This window comes from Lampetra planeri, chromosome 26 (assembly GCF_965212315.1).
Source record: "Lampetra planeri chromosome 26, kcLamPlan1.2.h2, whole genome shotgun sequence".
NCBI lineage: Eukaryota > Metazoa > Chordata > Hyperoartia > Petromyzontiformes > Petromyzontidae > Lampetra > Lampetra planeri.
Window position 1 is genome coordinate 4,554,071 of NC_136132.1, and position 19,260 is coordinate 4,573,330.

The 19,260-nt window shown below is 47.1% G+C and overlaps 1 protein-coding gene across 4 annotated transcripts in view; it reads right to left on the reverse strand.

Moving 5' to 3' along the window:
* The window catches only part of PHKB (phosphorylase kinase regulatory subunit beta), a 204,201-nt gene that overhangs the window by 149,571 nt on the left and 35,370 nt on the right, over positions 1 to 19,260 (reverse strand). For all 4 annotated transcript variants that reach the window (XM_078606541.1, XM_078606542.1, XM_078606538.1 and 1 more), the window contains 2 exons: positions 13,480 to 13,618; positions 3,019 to 3,118 (listed from right to left, as the gene is read on the reverse strand). In XM_078606541.1, the coding sequence (XP_078462667.1) occupies positions 3,019 to 3,118; positions 13,480 to 13,618 (239 nt within the window). The remainder of the gene's footprint in view (positions 1 to 3,018; positions 3,119 to 13,479; positions 13,619 to 19,260) is intronic.

Here is a 19,260-nt window from a genome sequence, read left to right on the forward strand (position 1 = left end):
ATGCAAACGCCACAGTGCTGCCCCGGTGCCCGTGAGAATCGCCGGTCTGGGCGACCGGCATGCGCGCACGTGCATGCACACGCGTGCGCACGCTCGCACGCAATGTGCTGGCGAGCCTGAGCTCGGACACCTTAAGCAGCAACGTCAGCAGTAGCAGCACCAGCAGCAGGAGCGTGCCCACACAGAAGCGAGTGTTCGCAGACAGAACACTGTCTGCTTTTCCCAGCGATGTGCCGCGAAGACAATGATGAATAAACAGAAGCTGTGCGGCGCACTTTGCTTGCTATTATCATATCCTTCACTGCAAGTTGCAGCGCACGCGTAGTGTTTCATGTGGTGGTGGGGAGACGCAAATGAGGAAATGCTTTTGCCCGAGCCTTCCCATCATTTACCAGTGAACAAGCCAGTGGAACTAACAAATGCTCTCAAGAGCCAAACTCGGGCCTCTTGCAGAATGTGAAGCACGACAATGATTTATGATATACTTGGTAAAGTGCGTAATGAATATAATACACTAAAGAGACAGTCTTACATGCAAAAAAACTTATTTTCCTTACTGTCTACTTTGGAAGGCTGACGAGAACATTTATAATGGGGATTTGGGGGGGGGTACTTCCACTGTAGCCTTTCATTAAACAAAGGAGATGACATTTAGTTTTTATGAATTATATTAAAAGAGCAAAAGATGCTGCAGAGATTTAACAAAAGAGACCACCGAAAGGTTAATATTTGCTCAACCGAGCCAATGCAAAATTTCGTGAAGGAAAATGGTGAATTTTTTATGAAGGCCTCAAAAGTTTCCTCAACTGTGGGTTTTGTTATTCCTTGCTTTAATCAAACTGATGAAGCGAATCGATGTTTCTGCAGGTTAAATAAAAAAGCATGAGTGTTTTTTTTTACTCATATGATTTTGAAAAAAATAAAAAAGCATGAGTGAAAAAAAAAGCATGAGTAAAATAAAAAAGTATGAGTGTTTTTTTTTTGCTCATATGAATTTGAAAAAAGCACACTCATTTACTCAGTGACCTTCACGAAATTGTAATTTTATTTGAAATCTCACCCTTACCGTCTGGGCACCCGAATCGAAAGCCTAGAGTAGCAGTGGAATACACAGTGTGGCTGGGATTGGGAGTGACATTTTTAAGGTTGTATTTGAGATGTAATATCACCCCTGCCCCCACCCACTCAAGGGGGTAACAAAACATCGTACAAACAAATTCGGAGATGCAATCAGGTAAAATATGGAAACGATAAGGTCGTGCTCATTAAACACAATGTGCTTGCCACAAAGGAACCACAATATCTTGCTGATCTCGTCAAGGAGCATAAACAGTCACGCAAAGTCCGGTCATCCTCAAAGCGACTTTTGGCTAACCATCGAAAAATGATGGTCACCACATCGCGCGCTTTCAGATGCGCTTTCGCGACGGTCTGGAACGCTCTTCCTTCCAATATTAGGAAGCCACTGGAGCTGTGCACTTTTAAATTTAAAATTGAAACTCATTTTTGAGAACGGATTTTTGCGTTTAGTTTCTTGTCCACCTCCGATTAGCACGGTTGGCTACGTCCGGTGCGAAAAAAGTTCAGCATACACAGCATACAAGTACTACTACGAAGGAAAATCAACGAGGAGATAGCGAGTCCCTTCATCCCCTCCTGAACACACGGGGTAATCTGAGTGCACGGCGCTGCACCTGGCAAGGCATTCCAGGTCCTAGGAGCGGCACCCAAGAAGGCACGACCACCCGGGGGCATCGGGTGCCGGATCCGTGGCTGGCAGTAAGGCCCTGCTTTGAGGATCGCCGCAAGTAGGCCCCCGGTCGAACAAGGGACCAACCGGGCCCGCAGGTCCAAGACCGCTCAGAGCTTTATAGGCCAAAATATCCAGCTTGTGCTGAATACCAAAGCTTACCAGAAGCCAGATACAAAGATCCCCCATATAGCCTTAACAGACTGTTGAGCAAGTGCTGGTAACGAGCAGCCATGAAGGCCGAAACGGCACACGAGGGGGTGGGTGGCCAGCACCACGCCCGATACACACACGACAAACACGAGTGTGTGCAGTAGATGCACTGGGGGATGTGGTAAGATACATATGCTAGGGGGTATTATTAAGTCCAAGCATCTCACAGACCCCCATATTAGAATGCAACTAAAATTGTACGTGGTATCCCTTGCTTAAACAAATGCTCTTTGGAAAAATGTATTGGCAGGCTCCTTTATTGATGGATTGATATTTAATTATAGTGATAAAAAAACGTGTTCCATCACTTTATTATTCTACCGAAAAGCAGCCAGATATGTAGGTTTTCTCAGCCAAGATTGTGATTCACAATTGTTTTTTCTTGGTCAGGCCATGTCATGATCTGGACAATGTCTTGTCACAATAACCTCCACCACTCTACGCAGCCAAGCAAATAAAATGGTCACGTGTACACGCGTTTTAATGCAACAGTTATTAATGCACATCTAACCAGTAAGTTATAGGACCAATCTCACAACCTGAAATTGGTGATGATGTTTTGCTTGAAACCACATCAAACATCGTCAGCAAAATACAGGAAATCAGAATAAAAATCCTGGAAGTCAGGATAACCGTGTCACCTAACCTGGCTTTGTAATGTACGCTTATTCTATTTTTTTATGAAATTTTCAATCACAATGGCTCTCTCTCAGTGCCATGCCAGTGTGACCAAAACAAAAAATGAATGTACCCTAAAAAGAGCATAAATCTTGCTGATCGTTCGCATAATTGACAAATATTGGTTCTTGGGTGAATACATTAGAAGTGTCACATGGGTTATGAATCTATTTCAATGTATTGTTCCAGCCCTCCGGGAGAGACAAAGGTGATTAGGCATGGTGCTGCTGGCCATGCCACACTAATTCATTTGCCATTCCGGCTAAAACAGGTGCTGTTATAGCCGGCACAAGCCCCAACAGTACGTATGGCTAGGGGGTCTTCATATGGCCCTCGGGAGTTGATGTGTCCCGGTAGGACAATGCGTGATAACACACCTTGTCAGCCTGCCTCATGTAGCAGTAAAGGATGCCTCGGACACACTTGACAGCGCAGTGCTCCAGCTCATGGGTCCTTCCTTTGTCATCGTCCAGGCGCCTGCGGGCAACAATGTGATCGTTCAGTGTGGTCGGCAGTGAGAAGTTAGAGGGAGGTGGGCAGCGGTAAGGGGTTGGGACAGGGCATAAAGAATAACGAGTTGAGTTGAAAGAACATTGGCGAAAAACAGAACATCCCACACCTTAAGGCCTCCTCTCATTTTGTCTCCTTTATGTCACAAACAGGCAGCTTATCTGCTGTGCATTCCAACACTCTGTGTAGCAAAATGTCCATGACTTAAATGTTCTTTACTGCCAGTGTTGCACAATCCACACATTACACAGTTCTTGAGGTAAGAAAAAGACTATCCTGCTTATTGCCGTGCGCCAATACACCAATCTTCTAAATTCACTTTTAAAGTAAACAGCAGACCACTTGAGCTTCTACGCAGATTAGCTAACATGGCACAATGTGCCGGGTGTTTAGTCCACGAGCCTTGGCACTTCACCGCAATGGGATACACAGACAAGGGCACAAGCTGCACCTGGGTAGATTTTGCACGATGCAGGCAGAATGATGGAACATGTTAAGTTTGAAGTGCCAGCCAATTCCCTCCGGCCATGTCTGTCAACCAATCAACAATAATGCCAATGAATGTTGTAAATAAGGCCTCCTGTATGACAAAAGGTGAACTTGTCAAAAAGTTTTAATCAATAAAATAAAACTAACCAAATGCACCACTGCTTTGTTATAGAAAAATATATAGAAAGTAAACACATTGACAATTCATGCAATGTCCCCCTTCTTCAGAGTAGAAAGTACTCAATGGTTGACTCGGCATGAATGGCTTTCTGCAGATGAAATTGCATTATTGATTTCATGAGACAATGCATGAAACTAAATAAATAAGTACTACTATTAATGTGTATACGTAATGCTCCGGGCACGGTGTTCACTCATTGGCGTAGAGAGAAACTCAGAGGCGCCAGGAACCACAGACAAGCGGGAAGGCAGCCAAGCGGTGAGCCAGGTGCCAAGAATTGATCTAAGCTCTGCAGTCCTCTATATATTAAGGTGTTATTGGCCAATTAATTAGTGTTTACACGTGGGAGGTAACCAAAGCAATCAGAGGGAACCCACGCATGCGAAGGGGAAACACTCTATCCCACACAGATGGAACAGGTGGAGTTCAAATTGCTGCTGTACCACCTTCTCCTGGCGAGCCACTGTGCGGCATCTCGATGCCCACGGGAAGGGGAGAGTTTGATGACATTTGCTGGATTGCCGACTTGCACTACCGTCAATGGATTCAAATTTACGCTATAAACTATTTTTATTTTACCAGATAAGGCACACTGAGCTTATAGAGCTCTTTTTCTGAAGCGACCAGGCCACAAATGATAGCTCAACGAAATTTACAGCAGCCAAACACTCGAAACGCATGTTTGTAAATGTGGGGGGAAAGACGAGAGGACCCGGAAAAAAATACACGCAACCACAGGGATAGAGACACGCAAACTGCAAATATGCAGGCGTCAGGGTTGGGATCGAACCCATGCCTCCGAAGTAGTTAACATCTCGCCGCTGTAGCGAGAGATTTATTTTTCTAGCTCAATACACGATTAATATTTTTTTCATTATTTTTTAAGTGGTTTTCTAAAAATGACACTAATTAAACGGAAAAATAATGGTATTTTAACAATATCCGCATTTTACAAAAATCTACTTTGAAAGCAGGAAGCCTACATTCATTGATGGGGGGAAAAAACATAATACAAATCAGTTCATAAATAAACTAAAAATATACCGTTTGGCAATTAAGCAACAACTAGGACATTTTGTGACAAAAATATTTTGCATGAAAACATACACCAGCAATTTACAATTTTGTACAAATTATTAATAACCCGAGACCATATTAGCACATTTTGGCTCAATTATTCACACTAGTAATGACATGAACAAAAGAGACTATAATTGAAATCTGAGGTTAAATCAAATTTTAACGCTTTTCAGCAAATTGTATATGAAGTCAGCCTCGGAGCTGCGTGAACACGAATTATAATCTGTTGCCATAGATTCTTGACGGAGTTAAGTATAGACATACAGGGCTAAATGACACTGTAATATTTGTTTAATTTAAAAAAACATATTTATGCTGGGCAGATCTACTGACACCTACAGTTAAGATCGCGTGTCACAGGGGAGCAATTGGTATTTGAAAATTACCCAGGTACGGGGAATTTGGTCAGCGCCAAATTTGTATTGACCTGCGGCAAGATTAAAGCCTTGACACTGGGGGTCAATGCCACGGTATTTTATTTTTTTTAAATGCCAAGGGTTCTTAATGTCCATAGACTACCCAGTGTATGGTTTAACATCTGCAGTCACGACACTGACTAAACCACTGCAGCCCCCCTGGAAATGTGTGGGAGACACCCATTGCAGCGCCGCTCCAAGTCGGAACATTGGCTGCTTTACGGACCGATCAATAGCACTTCCCTGTAGCAGCCAATTTTTATTTCCATCTAAATAATGACCAGGCTCATGCTCTGCTTAGCTTCTGAGATATGAAACGATCACACTCGAAGAGATTACAATATACAGTATACCAACCTATTGAGCATATAAATCAAGTACATACCCGTACATGTAAGCACACATTGAAACACACATTCATTGTACTTATACATGCAACATAACATATACACGTATGATAAGTAAATACAAAATAGAGCATTCAAAGCATATACAGCCGCATTATAGATTTGGCGTGGGGCGGTGGTACAATGGTTAGTGCACTGCACTATGAACCCGGTACCCCAATTGGACTCCTGGCCACGGCTGATATTCCTGACAAGTGATATCATAACGGCTCCTCCCTTTCATCCCCTTTACCAAACAGCACCAAGCGGTGTGGTGAAAAAAAAACACCCCATCACTGACAGGGGGTGGGGGGGGGGAGGCCTTCATCCAGTGATGGAATGAGAAGAGCTGGAATTTTTGTATTTTTGTCACAAGATAGTTTAGTCAGCATAATGCAACATAGTTTAGTTCAATACAGTATGGCTCCAACTCATGAGACCATGGGTTCAGATCTCAGATCGAGTGTACTCATCCCATCACCCCTCGAGTCATTCAATAGAGCACCACTCGTTGCGGGAGTTGACAGTGGCTGTCCTTTCCTGAAACATAATAGACAACCACTACGGAACACTCACACACACAAGAGGCATCTATGTGTACACAGAGTATACCGCATGCCCATGTGGAGACCAAAGCCGGAACACCAATGGGCCTAACTCTTGGCAATGTGAGGGGATCTTTAACGTCCACTCTGAAGCAGAGAGCGTGGATAATTATTAACACCCGCAGTGATAACCAGGGCGGCCCGCTGGTTTGAACCGTGAACCTCCGCAAACAAGCGGGCGAACGCGCAGATGCCGGGCCAATGTTGATGCCAATGCGAACCTGCGCTTTTCAAACCAGGCGGCACAACGCTTTGCTTGTCAGTACTGGAAAAACATTGGATTGCACACGTACATAATTTCCCCCCCGACCTGCCACTATAAAAAAAAAGTCCAACGAGCCGCATTAGCAGCAGCGTCCGCAAAGTCAGTGCAGGCGCATTATTTCCCCGGAAGGAAGGCGCTCGTTCAGATTCGCAAATTATACAGCGGCAGAGTCACGGGTCGGCCCTCTTCCGTGTCACTGGAGTTCCAGGCTCAGCAGAAATCGCTTGGATGTATTGACTCGGAGCAGTTTAGCATTTCAACAATCGTACGGGGGGCAGAGAAATCAATTTTACGGACAAGTCGCATTAAACACGGACCGAGAAGACGTCACCTTGGTGTATTTAAAAGGTAAAGGCTACCTTAACCACAAGTGGGTTTTTCGAACACTCAAAAGTCCATTAGATGTAAATAAATAAAAATCCCTTTTTCACTTTCTGTGCAGTTCCCCTGCTCGGCATGAATATTCATCGGTTATTTGTACGCGTCAAGGGACAAAACAACACACCACGTTACGTTTCAGAAAGTTTAGACGCAAATTGCTTTTTGCATATATTTATTTAAATCGTTCGCAAAAGGCACGGCGCCGTTGTGAATTTAAATTTTCCAAGTAATCACAATTCAAGACTTTGAGCGAAAAAAGCTGGGGAATTGTGTGGTCCCTTCCACACCTTGATATAAAGTCCCAAGAGGGAGACTTAGTGCAAAGGAATCAAGGGCTTGACGTGGTTCAAACGGTCAACAATTTTAAACGAATTCTCTCTTATTCTTGGTTCTTTCAGTAAAGTCACGTAGAACCAAGAATATGAATCCCTGCAGTCACGAAAGCTTTAAATCGAAATTCTCTCTTTTTTCGCCAATTGTAATTTATTTAAATGGATTCTCAGCTCTTAAATTCAGCTTATAATTTAATCATGGAACATGTAATTCATTTTTATATTAAAAAAGCATATTCAGACTTTTGATTTTATAAAGGCTTCTAATATCGCCATTTTGTAATTATTATTAGATTACAGTATTCGTTCAGGGAGTCCCAATGCTTGTATAATTACTTGCAAAGACGTTGACTGTAATGTTACATTAACAGGAAAAAGTTAATGGAGCAACACATTCAATGTTGTCTAAAATCAACGAAGGCTCCCACTCATAAAACACGAATTGTATCAATAAATAAGTTAATAGACCCATTTACCGCCCTCATACAGGATGAAGGCCTCTCCATGTCCGTCACAGAGGTTATTTTACCATACTTCACCACACGTTTAAGTACAGGGCGCAGGAAGGGCAGGACAAGTTCAGATATCACTCAGCACAGATGTTAGTCACAGCCAGGAATCTAACTCAGGTTACCTAATCTAAAGCGGCATACACCAGGCACTGCGCCACTACTCTACCCCACGTGATAAATTATACCAAAGTATATATTAAACAAAAACGTTATTCACGTGTTTGCTGGTTCCTATTAAACCTTACTAGTTATGGGCGTGTGAGTGAGAGTTAACGGGCATTTAAGGAATGCACTCTGCAGTTGTGAATGCAAGTGGTGTTGGGTTACGGAGCAAAGTTTGTAACTCCTCTCATAAAGGTATTTTCCAAAGTGCTCTTAGCAACCAACATTAGATGCCATGTCATCTCACGGGAGGTAATTTCCATCATTGACATTCACAACACTCCTCAGGAAATCCATCGGGAGCTTTTTGAAAATAGACAATCTCATTTTTTTTGCTGGTTACTTTAAACTTTGGTGTATTGGCATTTCTATTCCCACAGCTTTCTAACACTGTATATAAACTTTCCGCCTTTGTTCATATAAATTTACAATATTTTTTTTTTATAAGCATTACCTAAAAAAACATCTACCTCAAACATTCCTAATGAAAAGGAGAAAGAACACTTATTTAGGCATAAATCTGTTCAATTCATTATCAAGAGATGTGCCACTGCATATTTACAATAAATCATTGCTGTTATATGTCGACAACAGGGTGGAGTGGCGGTGCAGTGGTTAGCGTTCTGGGCGATGAACACGGCAAGACCTGAGTTCGATTCCTGGCCAGCCACAACATCAATTGCAAGTGACATCAAACTTGGTCTTGTCCTACCATCCCCTCATCCACCACTATCCCTTCACAACCCACACTGACCAGCATGGTGAAGTATGGTAAACAAACGTGGCCGACAGTACATAGGGAGGTCTTCATTGCGTCAGTGGACTGCGAATGGCTGGAATTTACTGTTTATAACCGCTACATGGAATTGATTTACCCTAAAAATAAATCCTTCACAGTTCAGCAATTATAAAGCATGTAAAAAAGCATCGATGCATCGATACACTTTCATAAAATCAAACCGTCACACTCTTGAGAGAAGCAGTGAGTTAAATCGCATGATGGTCTAGCTGTGGAGGCATACATACAACGACAATGAAGGTGTGTGCTTCTTGGCAGCTGCAGCCTTGTGGATATAACAAGTTGCAGGGCAGAGACAACAGCGAAGCAAGAGATGACAAAGATTCTTAAGATTTAACATCAATTAAAATTTATAAAAGTAAAATAAAAATCACGACGTTTCAGAGGCAACACAAGCTTCCGTCTTCAGGTGGAACCGTCACAACACGATAGCTGTATCAAGTGAGAGAAATTCCAAGAAAACAATATTTGTATATATACCGGTTGAGGGTGGGAGGAGCCAAGGTAGACTCTGAATATGATTTTTGTGAGGTTCGGTGCGGCTGAAGCACGCTGCTAGGAATGAGCCTTTGTTGTGTAAACTAGGTGTGGATGAAATACAAATATTGTTTTCTTGGAATTTCTCTCACTTGATACAGCTATCGTGCTGTGACGGTTCCACCTGAAGACGGAAGCTTGTGTTGCCTCCGAAACGTCGTGATTTTTATTTTATTTCTATTTTACTTTTATTAATTTTCATTTTTTACCTACGTGACTTTACCGAAAAAACCTAAGAATATGAATCCTTGCAGTCACGAAAGCTTCAAATCTAGAATTTAACATCAAGTCACGTCACAGTGTTGCCTCCCAGGACCCTCGGGCGCATTCCAATTTTTCTACGCAACTTGCCAATTCTAGTTTCCTACTCAAATACTGCACGCACGAGAGATGTAATTAACCTGCGGCTGCACACCCACGAGTACAATACAAACAGCGAAAGGAATAGAAATTCCAGGTGAGACGGAAATAATGATACGCTCCGCAACGATTACGCCAACGTTTCACTTGGGAGGATGCATGGGTGGGCACAATGCAGCGCAACACCCTTTTCCTAAGGGGGGGGAGGGGGGGTGCTCAAGATCATCGAGGGAGTTACAAATAATTCACACCATACTTCTAACACCATATCGTCATGTTTCGCTTTCATTTGTTTTAATATCATTCTTAATCCTTCAGGGCGCACGGCTCACAGCGGCACAGATATGTGAACAGACATGACCGAGCGTACAGAATCTTGCGCGGCCCGGCGTGTCAAAGGCTTCGCAACACTCCGTTCCACCCTCACCACAGCACACGCCTTGAAGCTCTGCCCCCAGTGCATTCGAGCCACTCTGCATTTCATGCCCGTCACCATCGGCTATTAGCATGAACTGGCTGTTACCTGCATACACTTTGAGTGTTTGTAAAAATGACATCTTGGCTGGTGTCCACGGATCTAATATTTTCACGGACAGCATGGCGGTATAAAATTTGAGGAAATCACCAGGAACATAATGATTTAGTAATCACGGGTGGATGAATGAGTGGTTTGTTCAATGTTGACTGTGACAGCTACACAATTGCATTCTCTTGCAAGTATTGTTAAAATTAAATTGTGATCATATAAGCTATTAGTAATTGTGTTTGTGTCATAACAATGTATGTAGCAGGGGGTTATTACCATAAATGTGGTTAAATTCGGACTGGTCATTACTGTAAGCATAAGCTAGTATTTTGAATTCTATTAAGCCATTAAAATATATATAAAGATACGACAATATTGTAATACAATAACAAAACTATGTTATGCATTCAGCTACATTAAATGACGTATAATTATAGCTATAGCGCAGTGGTTGACACTCCACGTCATGTTTAACACATTTACCAACCCAGCTTAAATATACGCTCCAAGCGTGGTGGTGTTTTCATTTTATGCAAATTATTTTGTCAAGGCGCCCTTCCCCCCTTCCAACCCAGCTTAAATATACGCTCCAAGCGTGGTGGTGTTTCATTCAGACGCTGTCTCCCCGACAGACCTGGTCTTCACCTGAGGACGGCTGCTTGCGTTGTGGCCGAAACGTCGTGAGAATTATTTTATTATGTTTTATTTTTATTATTTTATTACTTACCTTCTACGTGACTTTACTGAAAGAACCAAGAAAATTTACCAAGTAGTCCTAATTCAAGACTTTGAGCGAAACGACCTGGGAACAATGTGGTCCTGTCCACATCTTTATCTAAAATCCCAAGAAGGAATCATGTTAATGTTGTGGGTTTACTCTCCAAAATTACGGTGTGCTGAACCGGTAACTAATTGCCATGTTTTCACGTGACAAACATTACTAAGTGGCGGTGTCGGGTGGTGGTGGGTTTAAAGGCACATTTATATTGCCGCTAACCCAACATAACCTCTTATGGACTACATGTCATGGCTACCATCAGCCACGAATGGCATCTGAGCCAATCTTGCACACCCCCCCCCCCACCACCACCGCCGCCTACGTTAACCAGGATGGTGAAGTATGGTCAAACAATACGCCATGACACAAAAGACGAGGCCTTCATCCAGCAACTATTATTGACCAAGGGCTCTAATTTATTGTTAACGATTTAACATCTAACTGCCTAGCCAACAGCATCATTGAATCAACCGTGTATCGAATGAGTCACTTAAAGAGCTAGCTTAAAGGCCTCTTAAAACTCAGGGTTCCCGCACAAATACCGACTTTGAATTCATCAAAGTTTATGTCACTGTGGTTGCTGGTGCAGCAAGCGGGTAAATCATTTAGGAAAGCAATCTGCCCGAGCAGTCGGCACCAACTCACTCAATCGGGCATTTCGGTAGGGCAGTGTTTGCACCCTCATGTGCCCTGACACATCTAAAGTGCCCACTAAAATAATTCATTGCCCTGTTTGCTTTCAGGGCAAAAAGCCCTCCCACAGTCGCTCCAAAAACAAGAATGTGTGTGGCTTCTCTCTCCCGTCATTATTCTAATGGCATTAGACCACATCTCTACTTAGGTCGCATCCCAGACACAAGCTCATATTGTGTTTAATGCCCCCCCCCCTCCTCTACATTATTACTGACCCCCTTGTGCAAGCAGCTGATGGCCTGCAGGCAACTGTCTGCTCTGGCTGCAAAATCGGGCACTGATGGGCATGCATCGCTTCCTATGGTCTGAGTTTATTATCAGTGGGAGCAGCGGGGGAAGCCTTGAAGCTGTGATGCTATGGATCCCCCGAGGGCTGGACCCTATGCCACATGCACCTGGTGCAGTGGATAGGCTGCACCTGGGGCTAAGCCACAAGAGGCATTCATAAAACAATACGCATCTCATGCGCCTCTTATACTTGTAGACATTCACTTTTGCTTTATGCTGTTATTTACGCTACATTTTACAATAGCACGTTGTCCAAATGTTCTGCCTGTCCTCTGTCAGCATTCCAACATTGCTCGATTCCCATTTTTTTTTATCTCTTGCAAAGGAGACGATGTAACGAAAAAAGTATTTCATACCCAGATTTGTATCACACACAAACAAAATGTCAGGTGGGAATTGATAAGCCATGCCATCAAAAAACGTTTCTTTCAACACTTTGTAATAGTTTATTTTTTATTTTTCATGACCGACCACGTCTGAGTTACGATCGACTGATAGACATTTTAAAAGAAGGAATGTCAGGGCTGACATCCGCTTACACAATAATATCAGGTGCCTGCAGGCCTTGGCACCATACTCACATCTGGACAATTTACCCCATTGCTGGTGATGGGGCCATGTGCTAGTTTTCATGAAAAATGTCCCCAAAGGAACATTCACCAACATTCACCAACACATGCATTGGGTCTTTGTTAGCGTTAATCACTTGGACTATTAGAATTTTTTTTTTGTCCTTGGCACAACAATTTTTCACCCACACAAAAAAAATACGATTTATTTTTTTACTATAAACTAAACTCTTTTTTTATTTTATCAGGTAAGGCCCACCCAGCTATAGAGGTATTTTTCAGACGTGACCTGCCCACAAATAATGAAGTGGCTTGTCATGTGGGAATTTCTCGCTGCCAAATACTCTAAACGCGTGTTTCTAAATGTGGAGGGAAAAAGCGGAGGACCCGGAGAAAAATACACTCAACCACAGGTAGAACATATAAGCTCCAAATATACAGGCATCAGGGTTGGGATTGAGCCCACGACCTCCTGTACACCAGGCAAGGCCGTTAACATCTCGACACTGCAGCACCCTGAAGATACTGGGCAAAGACCTCGCAGAAAGTGCACCTTGAGATGCGGCAACACATTCCTGGATGAACAAACTCGAGCAGTTTAATTCACCTCGGACATTTCCTTTTCGGCCACTAAAACTTCACTCGTACAATCACGTCATCAAAAATAACGATTTACATTCGGTCACGTGACAACCCCACCGAATTAATAGAGGATTTCCAGAAGAAGAAAACATCTTTTTAATTCAAAGCCTCTAGCAATCTCGATACACTCATTAAATCTTCCAAGTCTCTCTCCTTCGTAAGACGTGGATCCATCGCTTTCACAAAAATTCAAACACTCGCCGAAAAGAAAGTGAAACATTACAAATCAGTGGGCGATCTCTACAACTGGATTTGCCTGGTGAATAAAGGCTTGTTTGAGGCCTCCTCCTACTCCAGCACCCCCCACCGCCCACTGACAAGTCTCACCTGTAGGCGATGGAGAGGGCCCAAACGCTCGCTGCGCAGTACAGGCTGTCTCGAACCTTGGACTCGTTGTTCTCCCCGCCGGTCTTGGTCAGAAACAGCCCCGTGGTGGGACTCTGAAACTGCAGGATAGTCGCCTTCACTGCAGGGTCACGGAGAAAAAAAGCACACGTCAACAAAGAATGAGACATCATAATACAGGCTGTTTTTGGGTTAGATCACGTTAATATATAAATGTCGTTAAACCCGCCACCACCTGGCACAGCCAATTAGTAAGGTTTGCCACATAAACAAAACATTCTAATTCGTTACTAGTGTAATAAACGACTGGACCACGATGTCTGGCTCAGTGTCCTTTATTCGGTTCTTGCTGTACACCCACACGGCTGTCTTTACTCTGTAGCTTCTCCACGGTGCTGACTCCAATGTCGGCCCGATCCACAACAGCAGCTCCGCTGCTGTTTCTCTCACACAGCCCCCCTTGGCTGTACTCGCTGCAACTCCTCTCCCTCCGCAGCTCTGACAGCCTCTTGCTGTCTCTCTCTCTCTCCGCAGCTCCTCCTGGCAGCCACACCGCTGCCTCTAACATGCAGCCCTCTCTCTCTCTCTCTCCGCAGCTCCTCCTGGCAGCCACACCGCTGCCTCTAACACGCAGCCCTTCTGGCTGTCTCCTCTGCAGCTGCACACCACTCCGCAGCTTCCTCTTATCTTCGGGGTTGGCTCCCGATGGCCGTCGGCGCCCCCCCCTCTCCACACTCGCCCGCGTGGCCTCACTCTTTTCCGCTCACACCCCGACTGACTTCTCCTTCCGGTTTACGCGCTTAAGGACCCCCTACCTTTCACCCACGTCACCTGGCTCCGCCTCCTCGTGACGTCACATCCGGAAGGTCGCTTTCGCCCGCATTACACCACCCTCCCCCATAGAAAAAACCCAGCCGACCTCGGCTGAACAACACCAAAGCGTAATGCGGTGAACCGACCTTCCCCCTTAAAGGACACTAAGCATGCAATATAACAACAAGAACAACACACAAGTAACATCGACGAACGTACGGAAGCATGCGATAAATACGACGGCAAGAACAAGAACAATAACAACATACAATCAACGAAACGTAAGCGATTTGGAACGAGTGCGGGTCGCCGGCCCGTCCCGGACGGTCGGCGGCCCGCTTGTAGAACGGGGACGCGATGGAACACGAGAAATGACAGGGGGTAATTCCCCTGCTGCGATTGGAAGTCCACCGACATCTCGTGTCCCTGACGAATCAGTCTTGGTCATATTCCGCGAATGCGCCTGCAGCGGGGTCGGAAGGGTCGCCGGGCTAGAAGGTCCCGCAGCCTTGGCAGGCGCCCTCCGAACAGGCCCACTCCTCCCCCGCGGTGTCACGGTCGGCCTGTCTGGAACAGGTACGACAGGCGCTCCAGCAAGATCAATGGACGCAGGCGGGGAAGAGTCAGAGTCAGCAGCAACAGACCCCGGCAAGGCAACATTGGGAGATGACGCATCACGTAGGGGAGCAACATATGGTTTCAACCGCGACGTATGAACAAACCAACGGCGAGAACCAAACTGAACGCGCGCCGACTGTGGATTGGGAACCTCAATGAGGCGCACAGGACCATGCCAAGGTTTGTGCAATTTAGGAGAGGTCCCCGGCCGCACCTGCGGGCAATGGAGCCAGGCCAGGTCTCCCACCTTCCAGGGGCACTCCCCCTCAGACCGCCGAGCATACCGCTCGTTCCGGGCCTGGGCTTTGGCCGTAGCCACGCGGGCGTTTTCCCGCGCCTCCGTAACCCGGCGAACCGTGTCCTGAATGTATTCAGGGAGTGGTTTACGAGGTCCCTTCACCCCAGTACCCAATTGCACATCCACCGGAGGCACGTTTTCCCGACCATACATAAGGTAAAACGGCGAATACCCTGTAGCCGCATGGGGCGTCATCCTGTACGCCGAAAGCACTCCGGGGATGTGCAGATCCCAATCCGATTGCTGTTCACTCACGGTATGGCAAAGCATGGCAGACAATGTCCTGTTCAGCCGCTCAACCATACCATCCGTCTGCGGATGGTATGGAGATGTCCGTATCTTCTTAGTCCCAAGGCCTGCGCACACTTCAGCCAATAATTTAGAAGAGAAATTTCGGCCCTGGTCCGTGAGGAGTCTCTCCGGCGCCCCCTTATCCATAATGTACCCAAACAAAAAGGCGTCGGTGATGGCCGCGGCCGACTGATCGGGCAACGGCCAGGCCATCGGCCAACGGGAGAGATACTCAACCCCTACCAGCAAATATTTATTTCCCCTCGCCGATGGTGGGAAGGGTCCCAATATGTCCAGTGCCACCAATTCATTGACTCGAGACACCTGAATCGACTGGAGAGGCGGCACGTAAGGATGTTTAGGCGGCTTACGCCGGGCGCATTCAGGGCACGCGCGCACGTGCCCTACGACATCTGTCGCCATGCCGTGCCAAAAATAATGACGTTGTAACGTCAACAAGGTCTTCTGCACCCCTAAATGTAAGAGAGTGTCACAATGGAGGGTTCTAATCAACTCGAATCGCAAGGACGTTGGTACCACCAGGCGCCAACATTCCTGGAACCCCTCCCGCCACATAAGCAGACCATCTCGGAGAGCGGTTTGCGGCCCCACAGCCGTACTCGGACTCCCATTGTCCTTAGCAGACCGCTTCCGCAAGGACACCAATGACTCATCCATCATCTGTTCCCGGATCCAGACAGACCGCGGCAGATTCAAAACCCCGTCAGCCGGTCCCGGTTCCATCGGAGTGTCCGACTTCTCGACGGCCAACGTAAGCGGCTGAGGGGGGTTTGGAATCGGCGAACACCTATGCGTCCCCGACTCACATTTACAAGGGGCGCGCCGCGGTAATCTGGAAAGTGCGTCAGCGTTCGCATGGCGCACTCCCTTCCGATGTTGAATTTGGAAGGAAAATTCCTGTAGCGTGTCCAACCAACGTGCCAACTGTCCGGATGGCTGGTCAATTTTAAGGGCATATTGCAAGGCCGCATGATCCGTACGCACAATAAAAGAACGGCCGTAGAGGTATGGTCGAAATTGCCGTAGGAAAAAAACAACCGCCAATAGTTCTCTGCGAGTGACACAGTAGCGGGTTTCCGCAGGAGACAAGACTCGGCTACCATACGCCACGACACGCTCTACACCCCCTTTAGACTGTGATAACACCGCCCCAATACCTGTGTCACTCGCGTCCGTATCAAGAATGAATGGGTGATCGAAATCGGGATAATCCAATGTTGGGGCCGTGGCCAATAGATCACGCAGACTCCGAAAGGCCGCCTCCTCCGGCTGTCCCCAAACAAACTTCCGTCCTTTACCCGTAAGGAGATGCAAAGGCCTCGCAATCGTCGCAAAACCCGGCACAAATCTTCGGTAATACGAGGCAAATCCCAAAAACCGCCGAACATCCCCCACGGTGGCCGGAGTCGGCCAATCCCGGACGCACGCCGTCTTTTCCGGATCCGTGGACACTCCCTCAGCGCTCACAATGTGCCCCAAATAGCGGACGGACCGTTGCAGTAGGTGACATTTCTTTGGTTTGAATTTCAATTTGGCAGAACGCATCCTCGTGAACACTGTCTCCAGCCGCGTCAAATGTTCATCGAATGTGCGGCTGAAGACAATGATATCGTCCAAATATATAAGACATGTCTCCCACTGCAACCCCGTCAAAACGAGCTCCATCAATCTTTGAAATGTAGCAGGGGCCGCATTCAATCCCATCGGGAGACAGTTGAATTGAAATAACCCCTGCGGCGTACGGAATGCGGTTTTCTCCCGTGAGGACTCGTCAAGGGGAAGCTGCCAAAATCCCGAAGAGAGGTCCAGTGTGGAAAAGAACTTAGCCCCCGACAATGCGTCGAGGGAGTCATCCATACGCGGCAGGGGGTACGCATCTGCCACCGATATCTTATTCAATTTGCGGAAATCAACACAAAATCGCAATTTGCCATCCTTCTTCTTAACCAAGACGACTGGAGCGCCCCATGGGCTGTTAGATGGCGATATAATGTCCGCAGCCAACATGTCTTCCACTGCCCCCCGTACGTGTTCTCGCTCCGCAGGACTCATCCGATGCGAATTTAATCGAATAGGGGCAGCATCGCCCGTCTCAATGTGATGGTAAAGCAACGAAGTGCGGCCCAAATCCAAATCATCGGAGCTGAACACATCGGAATATGTCAACAACAATTTACGCAGCTCACCACGTTGCTCCATGGACAGGGAAGAATTTTCGTCACATAAATGAGCAACCCAACGATCATCCGAACTCCTTGGCTCGGAAACCCCAGCAACAACTCCCCGGCTATGTGGACAATCATGGGTCGCAAACGCCGTAGTGGCATGTGCCACAACCGTACCGGCCGGGACACGGACGTTTTCTCCCCCCGCATTAAGCACCTGTAAAAACGGTAATTGATCCGGCCGGACGATGGTCTGTGCCCCCACTAACGCCAACCCGGTTGTTATCGCGGCGGACGGTGACAACAAGACCCCTACTGCTCCTAGCCGATCAGGCAGGGGCTTCCGATACCGCAAGGGTATAAGCATCTGTGTACCAGGTGGGATGTCCACAGATGCGACGGACAGCGCCTGCACTTGTACGGCCGAAGCAGGTCGCCCCCAGGGCGACGGCAGAAACGAGATTTGACGGCCCCCCGGCAGTTCAATACAATTCTCATTGATTTTGATCAAAATGGGCATCTTAGCCAAAAAATCGGTGCCTAACAAACAAGGAACCGCCAAAGATCTCGATATCAACACAACACCCGAGGCCGACACATCCCCAATAGATATCTTAGCATCCACCTGACCCACGATACCCATGCTACCCCCGTTGGCAGCGACGCACGACCCATAAACCGGACGCACAGCCCCCGGCGGGATGCCCAACAGATGAAAAATGACATCCGAAATAATAGTCGCAGACGCGCCGGAGTCGACCAAAATGCGTACGTCCACCCCTTGTATAGACCCCGGTACAGTGGACGAGCCCGTAGCGGCCGCGACGACTCTCCGTGCCAACTTGCGCCATTGCGTGACCGAGCGACAAGGCCCCGTCGAAGGGCATGCTTTAACCACAACGTTAGGATGGCGCAACGACGGTGATGGGTGAGGTGTAAAGCCTTGCCGAGTGTCTGGTGCGTGCCGACATGCCTGTTTCGGAGGATCTTTAGCCGACTTGACCGGTGCCGAGGCCTCCTGCTGCGGCGGAGCCGGGAAGCGGGCCCAGCAGTCTCTGGCGTAGTGGCCCCTACGCCCGCAGCGGAAACATTCGGCCTCGTTGCGCCGAAGCGCAGGCCTCGCCTCCTGACGGCCCCGTTCTGGTAGCGCCGCGCGCGGTCTCGGCCCGCCGCGTCCCGTCCATGGAGCGGAGGCGGCCGTCAGTTGTTGAGGGCCCCGGTCATCCGGAACATAGACAGCCTGCGCAGGGTTCCACCCCAGCGCATCCCCTTCTTTGACGGGCCCCCCCGTCCACGCCGTCGCTTGTTTCCAGCGACGGAGGTTGAATTGCGCATCGAGACACTTAGCAGCCGTCCGGGAAGTTAGCTTCTCATGCCCACACACAGGCATGGGGATCCCTAGATCCCGAGACAGCTCCAACATTTTCCCTAATATGAGAGGCTCGAGCAGGTCCTGTGGCGTCTCAGGATAAGCTGCCATGGCCAGCTCCAGCACCGCACCCCTGAACGCCACGGGCGACTCCTCTGGTGCTCGTTGTCGTTGAGCGAATCGCCGAT